The sequence below is a fragment of the Mesocricetus auratus genome, unplaced genomic scaffold (assembly GCF_017639785.1).
Source record: "Mesocricetus auratus isolate SY011 unplaced genomic scaffold, BCM_Maur_2.0 Super-Scaffold_100676, whole genome shotgun sequence".
NCBI classification, from domain to species: Eukaryota; Metazoa; Chordata; class Mammalia; order Rodentia; family Cricetidae; genus Mesocricetus; species Mesocricetus auratus.
In genome coordinates this window covers 73,351,345-73,368,378 of record NW_024429266.1, presented here as the reverse complement: position 1 = coordinate 73,368,378, position 17,034 = coordinate 73,351,345, and the positions used below count along the sequence as shown (strand labels likewise).

The following is a 17,034-nucleotide window of genomic DNA, read 5'->3' as shown; positions in this document are numbered from 1 at the left end:
GATTCTAAAACCATGTTTTAAAAAACGAACCTGGGGATGGGGATGTAGGTCAGTTTCTAGACAAGTTAACCAGCATGCAAAGGCCCTAGGTTCAATCTCCACAGCATTCAAACAAAGAACCAAACAAACAAACAAACAAACAAACAAAAAACAAAGCTGAAGCGAACTTAATTATATTATAAAGAATTGGAACTTTTAGTTTCTAAGTATAAAATAGAATACATTTTAAATTATGAATGATGAAGAAAGCAAGAAACAAATTCAGTTGAAAAAAAAGATAATTTCTGAACTTTCACCCATACATTCTACTTCTTCCAGGCCTTAGAATTCAGTTTGGCATTAATATATAAGGGGCGAGGTTGCAGACAGTGAGACAGACAGAATGTGCAGTCAGAGAAACAGACAAGATACCATGAACATACAGACAGACAGAGAGCATAACCATTCCTCTGTTTCACTAGGAACCAGGTCAAGGACTGAAGTATATTCTATATGAAGAAAAACAAAGGAGAAGAGAGGAGGGGAATGGAGAGAGACAGAAATACACAGAAACGAAAACACAGACACAAAGAAAAAGTTGGAGAGGAAGGGAGGGAGGAAGGGGAGAGGGAGGCAGGGAGGAAGGGAGGGAGGGAGGGGGAGAGACAGACAGACAGAGAGAGAGAGGGAGAGAGAGAGAGAGAGAGAGAGAGAGAGAGAGAGAGAGAGAGAGAGAGAGAGAGAGAGAGAGAGAGAGAGAGAGAGACTGATTCTAACCTTGCAGGTAAACTTTCAAGACAAGGATTATAAAATAGCTAAGAGCATGCACTGCCAGTCTGCCAGTTCTGAAAGTCCACACTGCACATGGAGACTTCCTAATGTTCACAACAGACATTTGCTGTTCTCCTGTCAGAGACACTGATACAGCAAGCCAGGGGCTCTACCCAGCATCATGATACTCTGAGAATCAGAGCCAGTGATCTAGTGTGGGGTGGGGTCTCCAACACATGCCAGATCTCCCTCTACCAAAAATCAGCCACAGCTGCTGAACTTTTCTGTGTGCTCTATTTGTCTCTTTGTCCTTTTTTTTCCTTTTTTCGAGGGTGGGTCTAATAATCATCCCACTTCAGCCTCCCAAGTGCCAGTGCCTTAATCAAAGGCAAATACCGCTATGTCTAGTCAGCTTTGTTTGCATTTTGTAACAGCTTCATTGAAATATAATTCATACATTGTGTATCCTATTTTCTTAGAGTTCACAGCTCAACAGAGTTTGGCATGTCCAGATTTCTGAAACCACTAAAACAATCAATTTTAAAGTACTTTCCCATTCTGCAAACCAGTAAATTTATCTACTATTCTTCAGTTTCCTCCCATCCCCTATTCCCATCCTGACCATTGATGTTTCAACTGCCTGTAAGAATTTACCATTTTCTAGCTGTCACAAATAAAACATAAAACACATTCTACTTCATTACTTAAAGCATATAAGGGAAACCCATTTAGAAAGCAAAAATACATATTTATGGCTTAATTATATTCCAATGTGTAGATATTCCATAGTGTGTTTATTCACACCTTGTACCATATTTGTGTTGCTTCCAATTTGAATTAATGTGAATAATTATGCTATGCATATTTGAGAATATACATTAACATGATTCTTTGTTCTCTATTCTTTTATATGCACATTGGAGGTGACATTTCTGGGTTACATGACAATTCCACATGAGTCCCTTTGGTGAACCACAGCAAAATTTGTTAAGTGGATTTACTAGCTTACACTTGCATTGGAGCACTTGAACTTAAGATATTGATTTCATATTTTGGTCATGTGTGTGTGTTCTGTGTGTATGTATGGGGTGAACCTGCACATGTGTGTGCATGCATTTGGAAAACAGAGGTCATTCCCAAGTATCTTCCTCAACCACTTCCCACTTTAATTTTTGATTACTTTTTATCACATATGCAGGAATATTTTGACTGCATCTATGTTGTGCTCTGCATGCATGACTAGTGCCCTGGGAAGTGGGCATCAGATTCCCTGGAACTGGAAGAGTTCTGTGAGTCACCATGTGAGTGTGGGGATTTGAAAGTGGGTCTTTGCAAGAATAGTTACTAGCAAGCAGTTAGTAGCTCTTAACTGCTGAGCCTCCATATCTCCAGCCCTTCCACTTTGAGTTTTGAGATAAGGTCTCTCAATGACATTAGGCTAAGTCAGCTAGGCTGGCTGGCCATCAAACTGTTCTGAAACTTGCTTTGCAGATCAGGCTGTCCTCAAACACAAGAGACCTGCTTGTTCCTGTCTCTTGAGTGCTGAGAAAAATGGCATGTGCCACCATGCCCAGCTTTATCCACTTTTTAAGGGTGATCCATGTGCTTTACTGGATGGAGCAACTCTCTAGTCTTCATGATGCTATGGAGAAGAAAAAGCAGTCATTCGTGCCTAGTGTATGAATGTCTTGGTATGTCAGGATAAGCTGAGGTTAGACAAAGTCATCAATTACACACAGGAAAAAAGAACACAGCCCATTCTTGAATACAGATCTTGAGCCTCCAATTGTCAACCCTGATGAGGTTTGTGCAGTTTTTCCTACCCATTATCCTTTACTTAAAACCCCAACATTTATAATTTCTAGGAAGTTAGACACATTTTTAGATCTTTCTAAGCCTACTTCTTCCCCTATAAAATATACACAATAGACCAGAATGACTTAGAAGTTTATGCTTCCTAGTCCTCAGAAAATTCAATTCAATTGTTTTTACTGAAAGTCATATCATCTACTCTTAAGTACCACTTCAAAAATACTTTAAATTTATGTGAGAACCATGAAGGGAATATAGATAAAAATAAATGAATAAGACAATCTTAAAATGCCATTCATGTAGTAAAAGAACATATTGTAACTACTTGAACTATTATACTTTATTGCCTGAGCCATCCTTTGCTTGGACACAATTTGTCTATCCATTATCAAATGCTAATAGCTCTTCCTTGTACATAGTAGACTGCACTACCACATTCATTAACGGTGTCATTTTTTCCTCCACATTTTTGTAATCATGTGTGTTTGTATATCTGTGCAGACGTGTGAGGGTGTACACGAAAATGTGCATGTTCATGTGGAAGCCAGAAGATGCTTTCTCATCCACCCTTCACCTTAATCTTTGAAATAGTTCATCTCACTGTACCTACAGGTCACTGGGTGATTCTGCAAGACAGCATTCTTTGGGGATTCTTGCATCTGCCCATCTGTTCCTCTGACCCCTGCCCCTCTGTGTAGCAGAATATTGCTTTGCCAGTGAATTTGTGATGGTGGCTACACCATTTAGGCATGGTTTTAAGTTCAGACATGACCCCTTATAAAGTAGAGGAGGGGATGGCTGGAGCTCTTTTGGATTGTGGTGAGAGTATCAGAAGGGCAGAGACTGCATCTTCTGGAGCAGGAAGACCGAGGTGGTTATTTACTCTTGTCTGTGTTAGTGCTTCCCTAATAGATGCGTAGTTATCATTATCTTGGGTCTGGCGGACTCATTTAAAACCTGCCTACATCTCTGCCCCTTTAGGCACTGAAGTCAGGACCTTAAGCTTATAATGTAAACTCTTTCCCTGATAAGCCCCCACTGCCAGTCCTTCTGATGCTTTTATTCTTATCACCACGTCTGGGATCCATGATTGTCACTCTCTTTGTTCTACTTCCTGCCTCCTTCTGGTACAGGCCGCCCAGTTATTTAAAGCACTAGAGTTTCTATTTATTTGTACATTTTTTATTTTGTGTGGTACTGGGAATCAAAGCTGAAACCTATATATACTGAGAAAATCCAGTCTGAAACCACTAAGATATATCCCATCCCTTGGTTTTTAGACAAGGTTGTATGGTGCCCAGGTCAGCCTTAAACTCATGACCTTCCTATGTCTGTCTCTCAGTGCTGAGATTACTGACATATGCCATCCTACCTAGCCAAGGAGGAAGTTTGTTATGGCATCAGTGCATGTGCCCCTAAGGTATATTGTGGAGTCAGCAAATGAAACATCTTGCTTTTTTTTTTTTTACTTCTCATAGTGTGGAGAGTCTGTTCACAATTCCACCATTGAATCTTGAACTCTGTGTCCAATCAGGCATCTTGCTGTGTTCAATCAGGACACTTGGCTCTGTGTTTATTTGCCATCATTAATAGAATTCTCTTATCAACATGATTAACTTTAATAAATCAAATATATGCGGGTACTCATAGCTGCTGAGAGTTCAATATTATAACACCCACATCTAACTGCACAAGGCCTGTGCAAGACTGAGTCCACTATCCACTTTTCAGTTGAGGGCCATCTACGTTGCTTCTAAGTTCTGGGTATTACAAATAATGATGCTATGAACATAGTGGAACAGATGTCCTTGTTATATGAATGTGCATCTTTTGGACATATGCTTAAGAGTGGAATTGCTGGGTCTTGTGGTAGGCTTATTTCCATTTATCTGAGGAACCTCCATACTGATTTCCAAAGTGGCTGTACAAGTTGGCACTCCCACCAGCAATGGAGGAGTGTTCCCCTTTCTCCACAACATCTCCAGCATAAACTGGTGTTTTTGATTTTAGCCATTCTGACAGGAATAAGATGGTATCTCATACCCTCCCTGGAGAAATGAGGGGGAATTGGGGGGTTGGTGGGAGGGCATGGGAGGAGGGGAGGGAAAGGGAGAGGGACCTGGGATTCTTATGTGAAGCAATCTTGTTTCTAATTTTAATTTAAAATTAAAAGTACAAATTTAAAAAAGGATTATTTAAATTAAAAAAGAGTGAGCCCACTAACACTCCATCATGGAGACGGGAGGGGCTTCTAGGCAGTTGACAATGGCAGCAGAGAGGAGGAGACTACATTTTCAGTGCAATAACTGGTAAATGTAATGGTAATGGTATAGTAACATGTAAATGGCCCCTCATACATGTTCCAGTAAGCAACCTCATTAAAACTATTGGCCCATGCATAAAGAACACATGGAAGTACAGGAGGAGGATTTGGGAACAGGAACTGATCTAGTGGGAGTGGGAGGGACAAAAAACGACAGTGGGGTAGACAAGATAAAATACTGACATGTACATGTGAAAATGTTATAATGGAATCCTCATGACAGGCTAATAAACAATTAATGAAAGAACCATAATACAAACAAACAAAACAATAGGTTTCTTTTGAATATGCTGGTCCTCAGCTATTTTTTATAAATGTCTGTAGCATCTACTGTCTGATACATTCATTTGGGTCATGTTATTTACTGCCTTGTGTTCTTAATTAACAATTTGTCTGTGTAAGCCTCCTGTCCCCAGTGAAATGAAAAGTAGTTGGGGGTCAGAAAGTGAGTCATGTTTCTGTGTCTCCCTTGGCATCTACAGGGCCACGTCCTGCCCTCTCCAAATGCTTCTTGATTGATGGAGTATCCAAGCAGCTGAAACTCTACTGCCAAGTGTCAGCAGCAGGCCCTCTCACTGCATTGCCCAAAAATGACAGGCTCAGGCTTTCCTAATTTTGCAAACCTGGCTCTTGATTCAAGGCACCATGGGTCTGGAAGTCTTTAGTTAGTGTATGAAAGGGTGACTGTCTGGTGTTGTCATCAGTAACGTCTGACAAAAAAAACTGAGGTTGAGTGTGACAGTGCTGTTTTTCTAGTACAGACATGAATGTCTAACTGCTGCATACTAAAGTTTCATTCAAGTCTGAGACTATTCCCATCTCCCAAGATGACACACTTCATCCCTAACCAGTCCTGTTTCCTCTGTATCAGCACTGTTGTGAGATTTGCTCTCCAGGTATCTTCCTTTCTTTTTTTCTATCTCTTTTTTCCTTTCTTTCTTTCTTTTTTCTTGAATTTTTGAGACAGGGTTTGTCTGTGTTGTTTTGGAGCTTGTCCTGGAACTCAATCTGTAGACCAGGCTGGTCTGGAGCTCACAGAGATCCTCCTGCCTCTGCCTCCCTTCCCGAGTGCTGGGATTAAAGACATGTGCCACCAATTCCTAGCTCTCCAGATATTTTTAATTGTCATGGAATCATAAATGGCTGTTTTGGAGTTTTTGTTTGTTTGTTTGTTTGTTTTGTTTTTGTCCCAAGTCTTTTTTTCTGATTGGAACATTTTTCTCCTCATTAATTGCTTGATCAGATTCTATTCATTCTATAGAGGAAATAGGAGGTTTTCCTTCCCCCTCATATAATGTCTGTCGTTGTGCTTCTCTGTAACTTGTGCCTCTATACCTCTCCTTCAAATGATACTTAAGATCTGTTACGGAATGCAACTTTCATCTGGCCTCCATTTTGACATCTGTCCAGAAGACAGGATCCTACAGCTTAGTTTAAAGAGAAGCAAACTGAATTCTAAAAAGGAATTACCAAAGTGGATACTCAGAAACTGGAAGGGAAGTGACGACATGTGGCTAGTAGATGATTTTGCTTTAATAATAATTCTAATACTCTAACTTCCTGAGATCCAAGCTGGAGCAAACATGGAGAAACAGAAATGAATTAAGAAATTCAACTTTGTCATTTCCATTTGTGAAGCCTGACAAAGTTACAAATATGCCAGAGACCATCAGGCTGGTAAATATTTCCAACTTGGGCTTGATGCCTTGTATCCTAAGAAGTTTTAACTGTCAACTTGACACAGTCCAGAGTCATCTAAGAAAGGAGTCTAGTTTTGGAGGATTTCTGTGATCAGGTTGGCTTACATGAATGTTTATAAGAAATGTCTTGTTTGTTGATTTACACAAGTATATCCAGTTCACTGTAGGAGGTTCTATAGCCTGAACTTTTGTCCTTAGTGTTGTTCTGATAGTGAGCTGGACAGTAACATTCTTCCATGATTTCTATCCTTCAGGTTCCTGTTTGAGTTCTTGACTTAATTTCACTCAAAAATGGGCTATATGATTTATAAGCTAAAATAATCTCTTTCCTTCTCTACATTGCTTTTGGTCAGAATGTTTTATCATAGCAACAGTTTTGAGACTAGATATCTTGAAAGTCCAGTAACTACTTTCCTCAATTTCTCCTACTGTGGAATGTCTCTCCACAGTTCAGTCTATTGAGTCTTTGTGTTCAATCAGACATCTTGCTGTGACAGCTATGGCACTTGGCTCTGTGTTTGTTTGCCCTCATTAATGGAATTTTCTCATCAACGTGATTTTAGATAAAACACCAAGCCATTAATGATAGTTTAATTGAAGCTGAGAATGAGGTTCCTAGACTCATCCTGTTTACTTGATGTGCAGATGGAGGCTAGTTACAGGGGCTTACATAAAGGAGCAGTACTAGGATAGCCAATGTTAATTGCAAGGCTAAAGACTATAGCCATCTGTCCACTAGTATTAATCAGGGAGAACACTTCCATCCTGTATCACAGCAATCTCCCTGTCTTTTAGGTTCAGTGACTTGTATTTCATTGATGCTTCCACTGAGGATATCCCCTTCTTATGGTTGACATATTCTATAGCTTACAATTGCTCTAATAAAATGCTTTTTAAAATCCATACTAGCTCATTTCCTTTATAAAATTAACATTTTTAGAAATATTTGGGAGATCAAATCCATTCATTTGTTGTGTGGTTACTGTGAATCAAAATCTTGGGAGGCATGAGCCAAAAGAGATTTAAACCTTTAAACAGTCTGTCTCAGGCAAATTCTCATAACATCTAAAGCTAACTAATAAAAAATCATAATTAAACACTTGTCTCCTAATTCTATACAGATGACCAAAAAGTATAGATGTGTCCTCTGGTATATATAACATCTCTGTTACAAAACCACAGTGTGAAACTTTCACAGTTCCATTTTCTTTCACGATTTGATGCAGTAAAATGTTGTATTGGAGAATCATGGAATGCTAGCTCTTAGAGGGTCTATTACCTCTCAGTAACATTCTCAGTATGGGAGACCTTTAGAGCAGCTCTCCAGCACATAGGCAAGATCCAATATTTAAATAACCTTCTTTAAATCACATTAGACTGTTATGTGTGCTTGAATATGTGAGCATGCCTATTTTGGCAGAGGACTTATGGAACATGGAGAATATTTAAATTGTTCTAATATAGGAGAGTTGAAGTCCTTGTAACTCTTTCTACAAGTTTTTAGAGAAAAAATTGGCCTAACCTGTCCAGTATTTTCAGGGAAATAATAAAAAGTGACATATTGCAATCTAAATAAAAGGTCTTGGGGTGAATGCCATTTGAGTTCAACATCAAATTCATAAATTTTTCTTATAGGTGTTCAAGTCTTGAAATTACCCTATCAAGAAGTTTGAAGAGATTTGCTCACTACGGATTCCTGTGATAAGTTCTATCTTGATGATTATGGCCTATGAAATACTCACTGGATCTAGCATCAAGTCCTTGAGAGAAATGGGGTCCTTTATCTCTCTTGATACTTACATGTATGGCTATGTCAAAAAAAGAGACAAGGAAACTAATGCAAAGCAGACATTATACTCTTTCTCAAACTCTATCCCCCCAAACAATGGAATTCATAATCTTTCTATGTGAGGAGTTTATTTACTTTGGCAGCCTTTCTCTCACTTCCAGTGTAAAAGATCCTAAATACCTTGGAATTCCCGTGTGCTTGTAGGAAAAATTGTAAGTAGAAAGGTAGTAGACAGCTCTGAAGTGTCCTTCCCACAAGAGTCAACTTCCCTCTCAGACACAAAGATACAAGAATCCCTGACATAGTCATAGTAACTCTGGATACCCTGAGCCATTAATAAATAGTGTTGTTCGAGGCCGGGCTGGACTGACAGCCTCCAAAACAATACAGAGAAACCCTGTCTGATAAAACCAATGAATAAATAAATAAATAGTGTCACATTCTGCTCTACAGGCCACATCCTGAAAGCTCTTACAGCTTTCAGAAGAGATGGCTCATTAGTAAAGAAGGTTGAGCATCATGATGACCTAATATGGAAGTTCCTGTACATCACAGCCAGGTATGGCCACATGGACCACTGTAACCAGAAATCTATGAAAGGTAGTAACAGGAGGATCCTGGGTCTTGGTGGCTATGAGCTTAAATCCAGGTTAAGTGAGAGATCATTCCTAAAGGAATAAAGCAATGATATAGCAGGTGCCCTTCATCTCCCTCTCAACTCTGCGTAATATAAAGGCATATGTGGCCCCTAAATACACAGACATGCATACATACCTACACATACACATACACACACACACACACACACACAGAAAGGTTACTGAGACAAATGCCATTTATTTATGCATTATTTTCCCTCTCTCCAGAAGCCAGTAAGATTTAAATTATTTTCAAAGAAAGTTTGTTTAGATATTTAAGGCAAGAAAAAGTGATAGTGCTTGTTTGAGCTTTTTTAGCATTTCACCCTTTCCAGGTAGAAAAACCTGAGAACAAACAAATTCTTAGACCATTCGAAAAACACATTGAGAGATTCAAACTTTGCCAAGTGTTGGAAAAATTCTCTTGAGGAGAGAATTCTGACACAAGCTTCACGTGTTAAGCTACTCATTTAAATTTCACTTGGTCCAGTACTTAGGATATATATCTGAAATGATACAATTCCCCTTTCTCCTTTATAGCTGGGTAAGACAGCAACTCTCACCAGCCTGTCTCTCAGCCTAAAATGAGTGTTAATGGAGTAATTAATATATGTTTGATAGTACAAACATTCCTGGTCCGTTAGAGGACTCACTGCCATGGTCTGTAGCTCAGTGAAACTTCATTTGTGAACCAAGGTCTACAAACCTCTGTGCTACAACATCATACCAAGTAGCAAGACACAGCTCAGTGACAGCTTACATTTTTATTCTCCAAATAAGTGGAGTCATGGTTTAAATATTGTAGCTATGAACATGAAAACATTAACATTCAAAGTGAATACCTCACCTCTATTAGGAGGAGTCTAATAAATATTAGAAAAGTCCTCGGACTGCAGATTGACTCTCAGCTTTTACAACTTGATGGGATAAGGCCCCTCACTCAATATAGAGAGAATGGGAATATATTGATATCAGCTTCTTGACATTCTGCTAAGTGTTTCAGGTACACTTTTCTCATTACTGTCTGTCATAGTCATTTTTATTATTGTCCATGTATGTGTTTGTGTGAGGGAAGGTGCACATGCTCATATGAGCACACACATGAAAACTAGCCTTATGTGTTACCCTAAAGTGCACAATCTACCTCCTTTGAGACAAGGTCCCTCACTGGCCTGGCACTTACTTATCAAGCTAGGCTAGCTGAATAGCATGCCACCATGGCCTGCTTTTTATGGTGTCTTGGGGTCAATGTCAGGTCCCTGTGCTTCAGATATAAACACTCTTCTGACTGAGCCATCTCTGAAGCCTGAAAAGGAGAATTAATCCCCTGAAGCATGATCTGGCCTTACTTCTTGTTATATAATGAATAGGATACAGCAGAAATGATAGGTTGCCATATCCAAGATTAGGTTATGAAAAGATTATGGTTATGAAAAGATTATGGCTTCTATCTTGGGTGCCATCACTGTTATTGTTGACTGGCAATTTGACAGGATCTAGAGTCAACTCAGGGCACGTTTGGGGCGCGTTTCTACACTGTGTTAGTTGAGATGGGAAGACCCAGTGTGGTCGGCACCATTCTACTGGCTGGAGTCCTGGACTGAATAAAAAGATGGAAGTGAGCTAAGCATTCATCTCTCTTTGTGTCTGGACTTCAGATTCAATGTGCCCAACCAATTGCCTCAAGCTCCTGCCACTAGGACTGTGCCCACAAACTATGAGATGAAATAAATTCTTCTGTCTTGAAGTTGCAAAGAGAAAGCCTGTCTCAACAGGATAAAGTGGAGAGTTCTAGAGCATGACATGAAATGACTCTCAGTGATCTCCTTGTGGGCACTGCCCCACCGTACAGATACATCTGAGGCTTCCCAATGGCCTGACCAAACTGTGACTATTATATCATATCATAGTCTTCAATATTTAACCTGATTTTATCTAGTGTATTTGAGTAACAACATTCATGGACCCAGGCAAAAAGACTGTCATCTAAGCAGAGAATACTACATTGTAGTGAATTCTATGGTGCATGATGGTTCTTAGCACTTGCATTATTAATGTTCAGATATCTCACAGGGCCTTTTGACCACGCTAAAGATGATATGAAATGTGAGAGATCTCTACACAAGACTAACAGACCATTCCATAGATGGTATAGAGTGTGCTAAATACTCCTGGGTAGCAAATTTAGCTCCCACTTTTCAGATGATCCTATGGAGACACAATTGAGAGATTTCTTGAAGTGCACATGGTTAATTCAGACCGTTTCTGTTTGTGAGGTAGAGCCATCCCCTTCACACTTATAGTAAACTTGCCATCGCTGGGCCACCCTTCACCCCTAAGCATGCTTTGCTATGCTTTAGGCAGACATTCAACCTTGGTTAACTTAAGGTGAAGAATAACCATTCTAAACAAAAGAAAGAAGAAGCGAGGAGAGGAGGGGGTAAGTGAAGCAGGAAGGAAAAGGGAGGAGAGGAGAGGAGAGGAGGAAGAGAGAAAGTAAGAAAGGTAAGGAAGGGAACAGAGGGAAGAGGTGATTATGAAGAAGTCTGCAATGACTGTACCTGTAAGGATTTCAATTCCTTGTCCTGCCACTTTCTTAATCAGGAGCCTCAGAGTCCCACCCTCCAGCATGAGCATCAGGGTCCCTGAGCCTTCAGACAGCTCTGTGGACAGAAGCAGACCATCCCTGTTCCATGTTCGAAACTGGAAACTCACTGACAGTCCATCAATCTGGGGGGTGCCGGGCAGCAGCAAATAACTGCTTCTGGAGTTGACAAATGTGATGGGGACTATTTGTGGTTCTGAGCAGGAAAAAGTGACATTGCCCTGAAAAACAATAAAAAAGCAAACATATAAAAGCCATTTTTTATTCCACAATCTGACAGTCGGTATAAACAACCACCCAGAAATGACCTTAATTTCAGGATCAGTCCACATTCAGCTTCATGATTTTAAAAGGAAAAATATGTTATCTTTGCTTAGACAGGCTCAAGAACTGCTTCCTGTTTATGTTTTAAGATCTCAGTGCTATCTGTAAATTCAGTCCGAGATTCCAGGGAGAGAGAGGAGAAAGAATCAAGTTCTTCTAGGGAACCAAAAATTTTAACATAATTACATTAGCACTCCAAGAAATGCCAGCTGTGTAGTGAGTCAACCATGTGACAAACTCTGGAATAGCATGGAAAGCAATGCACATAGGAAAATACTGTTACAAAGAGGATTTTAACATAAGGGAAATTGGTCCTAGCTCCCAAGGAAGGATGACATGGAACAAAAAGAGACATGAAAATGTTTTCTAAGCAAATGACACTTTCATGAATATGAGGTGGGCAAGGAGAGGGAGGAGTGTGCTTGGAGTGTAATTGTCCGCAAAAAAGTAAAATGTTGGGGAAATTAGAAAAAGGACTTACTTGGGAATAACAGAGAAAAGGAAGAATTTTGAAGGTATAGTAATTCCCAAGGACAGAGATCAGGAACAGAGAACAACTCTAAAGTGATGTCAACTACATTTAAAATTTATTAAAATTATTTGCAGTTACATGGAGTAGAAAATGCAGAAGAGGGTTGAACCTGAGAAATACGAAGAGTGTATTAGTGGTTGGGAAATGGTGGCACAGGCTTTTAATCCTAGCACTAGGGAAGCCGAGGAAGGTTGATCTCAGTGTGTTCCAGTTCAGCCTGGTCTACAAAGTGAGTTCCAGGACAGCTAGGACTACTACACAGAGAATGCCTGTTCTATAAAAACCTACAAAGAATATATTAGTAGAGGATGGAGCTCACTTTGTTGAGTGCTTCCCTACCATACACAAAGCCCCTAAAAATCTCCAGCAACACATAAGCCAAGCATGTTGCTGCACTCCTGTAATATCTGTCCTCAGGATGTTGAGGCAGGAGTATCAAAACTTCAGTATCATCCAGGGCTAATTACAGAGTTTGAGGCCAGCCTGGGCTACATGAGACAACAACAAAAAGAATCAGTTTTGACTAAAGCAGAGAAAGCAGTAAGCAAATTATTATCTGCATGGATTCTTGTATATCCAAGCCCACAAAATAAGTTCCAAATTAGGAAGTTATGATGAATTAAAGAATGCATTTATGTGTTCAGCACCACATATTGACTGTATCTATAGAGAAGAAAGGATGGCCTCCTATTTGAATAGTGGAAAAGGGTTCTTTTTGAAAGCTATTTGATGTTTGGTGACAAACTCTACATCCAGACATGTCGTATCTTAATTTGCACTGCATATCTCCTTTAGGCTCTGAAAATGAATCTCCAAAGAAATGAATGTCACTCTGCCAATGCCATTCAAAAGTGCCACACATCATATCCCCTGCAGATGTGTCCTTCCAAGGCCATTGAACAGTAGCTTTTGCAAGATAAGGCTCAATTTCTCTGTGCCTTCTCCCTAAGGCAACACCATTTATGGAAACCAGGAAGTGCTGCTCAGGGAAGCATGCTATCTGGAGCAGCTGCTGGAAATTAATTTCCACCCAGGGTCCAAGTGTCAGAAGGAGATACTTAATGCAAATCACAAGCCAGAAATCTAACCCAAGGCAGAAATTTCAAGGAAAGACATCCTTAGACCTCAGATTCAGTGGGTAAGCACTTGCTATGCAAGAATACCAACCTGAATTCAGATCATCAAAACCCAATAACAACCCATATGTGGCAGTTGCACTTGTAATCCCAGAACAAGCAGGTGGACACAGGCATGTTATAGATATTTGCTCACTAGGCAGTCAATGTAACCAAATAGATTATACCAGCAGCCCTCCTCTCCTAACTCAGTGTCCCCAATCTGCTTCTTTCCTCATCATTATATCTCACCTCCAAACATGGACAGAAACCTTCTGCTGTATCTAAGGCCAAACTGCCTCACAGGAAGGAATTCAGTCCTCAATTGTAACTGAGACTTCTTGAGGGAATCACAGATCATGTCAGCTGCCAGAAATCTAGACCACAAAGACCAGAATACCAAAGAGGAAATAGAAACTAGAGGAGTAAGACACCTATCCAACAACGAAGAACTTAGAAATCACCACATAGCCCTAAAACTGTTCCAAATCCAGATGCCTAAATGCCAGTTTAAGAACATGATCAACAACAGCCAGAGCAATATGGTGTCACCAGAAAACAGGAATCCTATGACAGCAAGACCTGAGTATTCCAAAGCAGCTGAAAAACAAGACAATGATCTTAAAGTAAACTTTGTGGAGACAATAGAAGTCCTTAAGGTAGAAATAAAAAATCCTTTAAAGAAATTGAAGAAAATCAGGCATAGTGGCACATGCCTTTAAACCCAGCACTCCTAAGGCAGAGGCAGGTAGATCTCTGCGAATTTAAGGCCAGCCTGGTCTACAGAGAGAGCTCCAAGACTGTCAGGGCTCCGTTATACAGAGAAACCCTGTCATGGAAAACCAAAAAGGAAAACAAAGAAAGAAAGGTGAAAAAGAAAAGAAATAGAGGAAAAGACAAATAAAAATTGCAAGAAATCAATAAATACCTTACAGAATACCAAGAAAGTCAAGAAAACAAAAACAAAACAAAATAGGTGAAGAAAAGTATTCAAGATCTGAAAATGGAAATAGAAGCAATAAAGAAAACAAAAACTGAGGGGATTCTGGAAATGAAAATCAAGGTAAGGCAACAGTTATTGCAAACACAAACATCACCAACAAAAATAAAAGAATACAAGAGATAAAAGAGAAAATAGAAAATCTCAAGTGTTGAAGACACTTTAGAAGAAACAAATTAATTGTTCAAAGAAATTTTACATCTAAAATTTCCTAACACACAATATTCAGGAAAGATTGGGCACTATGGAAAGACAAAAATGTATGAATAACATAAATAGAAGAAGAATTCCAGCTCAAAACCCCAGAAAATATATTAATAAAATTATAGAAGAAAATTTCCTAGCCTAAAGCAGAACATGTCAACAAAGGAACAAGAAACATGCAGAACAACATATAGATTATACATGAAAAGAAATCCATGTGCCACATAATAATCAAAACCCTAAACATACAGAAGAAAAAAAGTATATTAAAAACTTCAGGGAAAATGATCAATTACAATGTGAAGGGAGACTTATTAGAATTATACCCAACTTCTCAACAGAGACTCTGAAAGTCAGAAGGACCTGGAAAGGTGTCTTGCAGACTCTAAGAGACGACAGATGGAAGCCCAAATGACTGTATCCAGCAAACATTCAGTCACCATAGAAGAAGAAAACAAAATATATGGTGAAAAGTCAAATTTAAATATTATTTATCCATAAATTCAGCCATATAAAAAGTACTAGAAGAAAAACTCCAACCTATTGTTAACTAGTATCATGAAAACAAAAGAAATAATGTCACATCAGAAAAACCCAAACAAAATTGATTCCAGATCAGAAAAACAATTTAAATGACCTATAATCACTAAGGGAAGAGAAGCAGCTGTTAAAAGCCTCCCAACCAATAATAACTTAGGGCCACACAGACTTAAAATAGAATTCTAGCAGACTTTCAAAAAAAATAAATTCCAACACTTCTCAAGTTATTTTACAAAATAGAAAATGAAGGAAAATTGCCAAATTTATTTTATGAGGCCACAGTCACCATGATACACAAATCACACAAAGATTCAACAACAAAAGAGAATGACAGATCAAATTCTATCATGAATGTCTATGCAAAAACACTCTACAAAATACATACAACCAAAATTCAAGAATACACCAAAAAAGATCATCCACCATGACCAAGTAGACTTCATCCCAGAGATTCAGAGACAGTTCAATGTACAAAAATCTGTCAATTTGATGCAGTATATAAAAAAACTGAAACAAAAAACGCACATGATCATCTCATAAGATACTGAAAACAGTCTGTGACAAAATCCAACACCCCTTCAAGATAAAAGTCTTGGAGAGATCAGGAATACCAAGGACATACCTATACTAAATAAAGGCAATTACAGCAATCATCCGGCATCTAATTAAATGGCAGAAACTCACAGCAATTCCACTAAAACCATGAACAAGATAGGGCTAACCTTTCTTCCATTTTACAATATAGCACTTGAAGCTCTAGCTAGAGGAAAAAGACAGGTAGAAGATATCAAGGGATACACACTGGAAAGGAAGAAGTCAAAGTATCCTTATTTGCCTATAATATGATAATATACATAAGGGCCCTCAAAAATTCTACCAAGTGACTCCTACAGCTGATAAACACCATCAGCAAAGTAGCTGGATACAAGATAAACTAAAATACAAAAAAATCAGTAGCCCTTGTATATACAAATGACAAACATAGCAAGAAACAATTTGGGAAACAACACCCTTGTACCAAACAGCCACAAATTATACACCAATCCAGCCAGATAGCCTTCAACGTTTAGTTGGTCCTCACTGTATAGTGTTCTGGGACCACAGCCTAGGAGAATTGTTATCAAAGATATCAGAGATTTCATCCAGCATTTGACAGGAGCAGATGCAGACTCTCACAGCCAAATATTAGGTGGAGCTGGGGATATGGGGGAGAAAGAATCAGAGGAACCAGAGGGGACAGGGACACCACAAGAATATGACCCACATCATAGCCTGTCTGGGATTCATGGGGTCTCACATAAATCATGGAGCCTGTAGCAGTCTGACATAGGAACTTTGCACATATGTTATGGCTGAGTAACTGGATGTTCTTGACAGATTCCTAAGAGAAGGATCAAGGACTCTCTCTGATTCTTTTGCTTCCTCGTGATTCCAATTTCTTCCCACTATGCAGGAGGATACAGTACATCATGGCAGGAAAGACATGACACTAGGTGTCTTCATTAGGCTATTTATTGCTATGAAGAGACAACTTGACCAAAGCAACTCTTATAAAGGAAATCACTTAATTGGGGCTGGCTTACAATTTCTGAGCTTTAGTCTGGGTTGCTGAGAGTTCTACATCTTGATCTGCAGGTAGCAAGAAATGAACTGTGAGCCACACTGGGCATGGCTTGAGCATGTGAGAACTCAAAATATTAAG

At 39.2% G+C, this 17,034-nt stretch overlaps 1 protein-coding gene across 2 annotated transcripts in view; it reads right to left on the bottom strand.

Moving 5' to 3' along the window:
• Positions 1-17,034, bottom strand: part of Cntnap5 (contactin associated protein family member 5) — a 919,042-nt gene that overhangs the window by 435,209 nt on the left and 466,799 nt on the right. For both annotated transcript variants that reach the window (XM_040737777.1, XM_040737776.1), the window contains one exon: positions 11,574-11,838. In XM_040737777.1, coding sequence (XP_040593711.1) covers positions 11,574-11,838 — 265 coding nt within the window. The remainder of the gene's footprint in view (positions 1-11,573; positions 11,839-17,034) is intronic.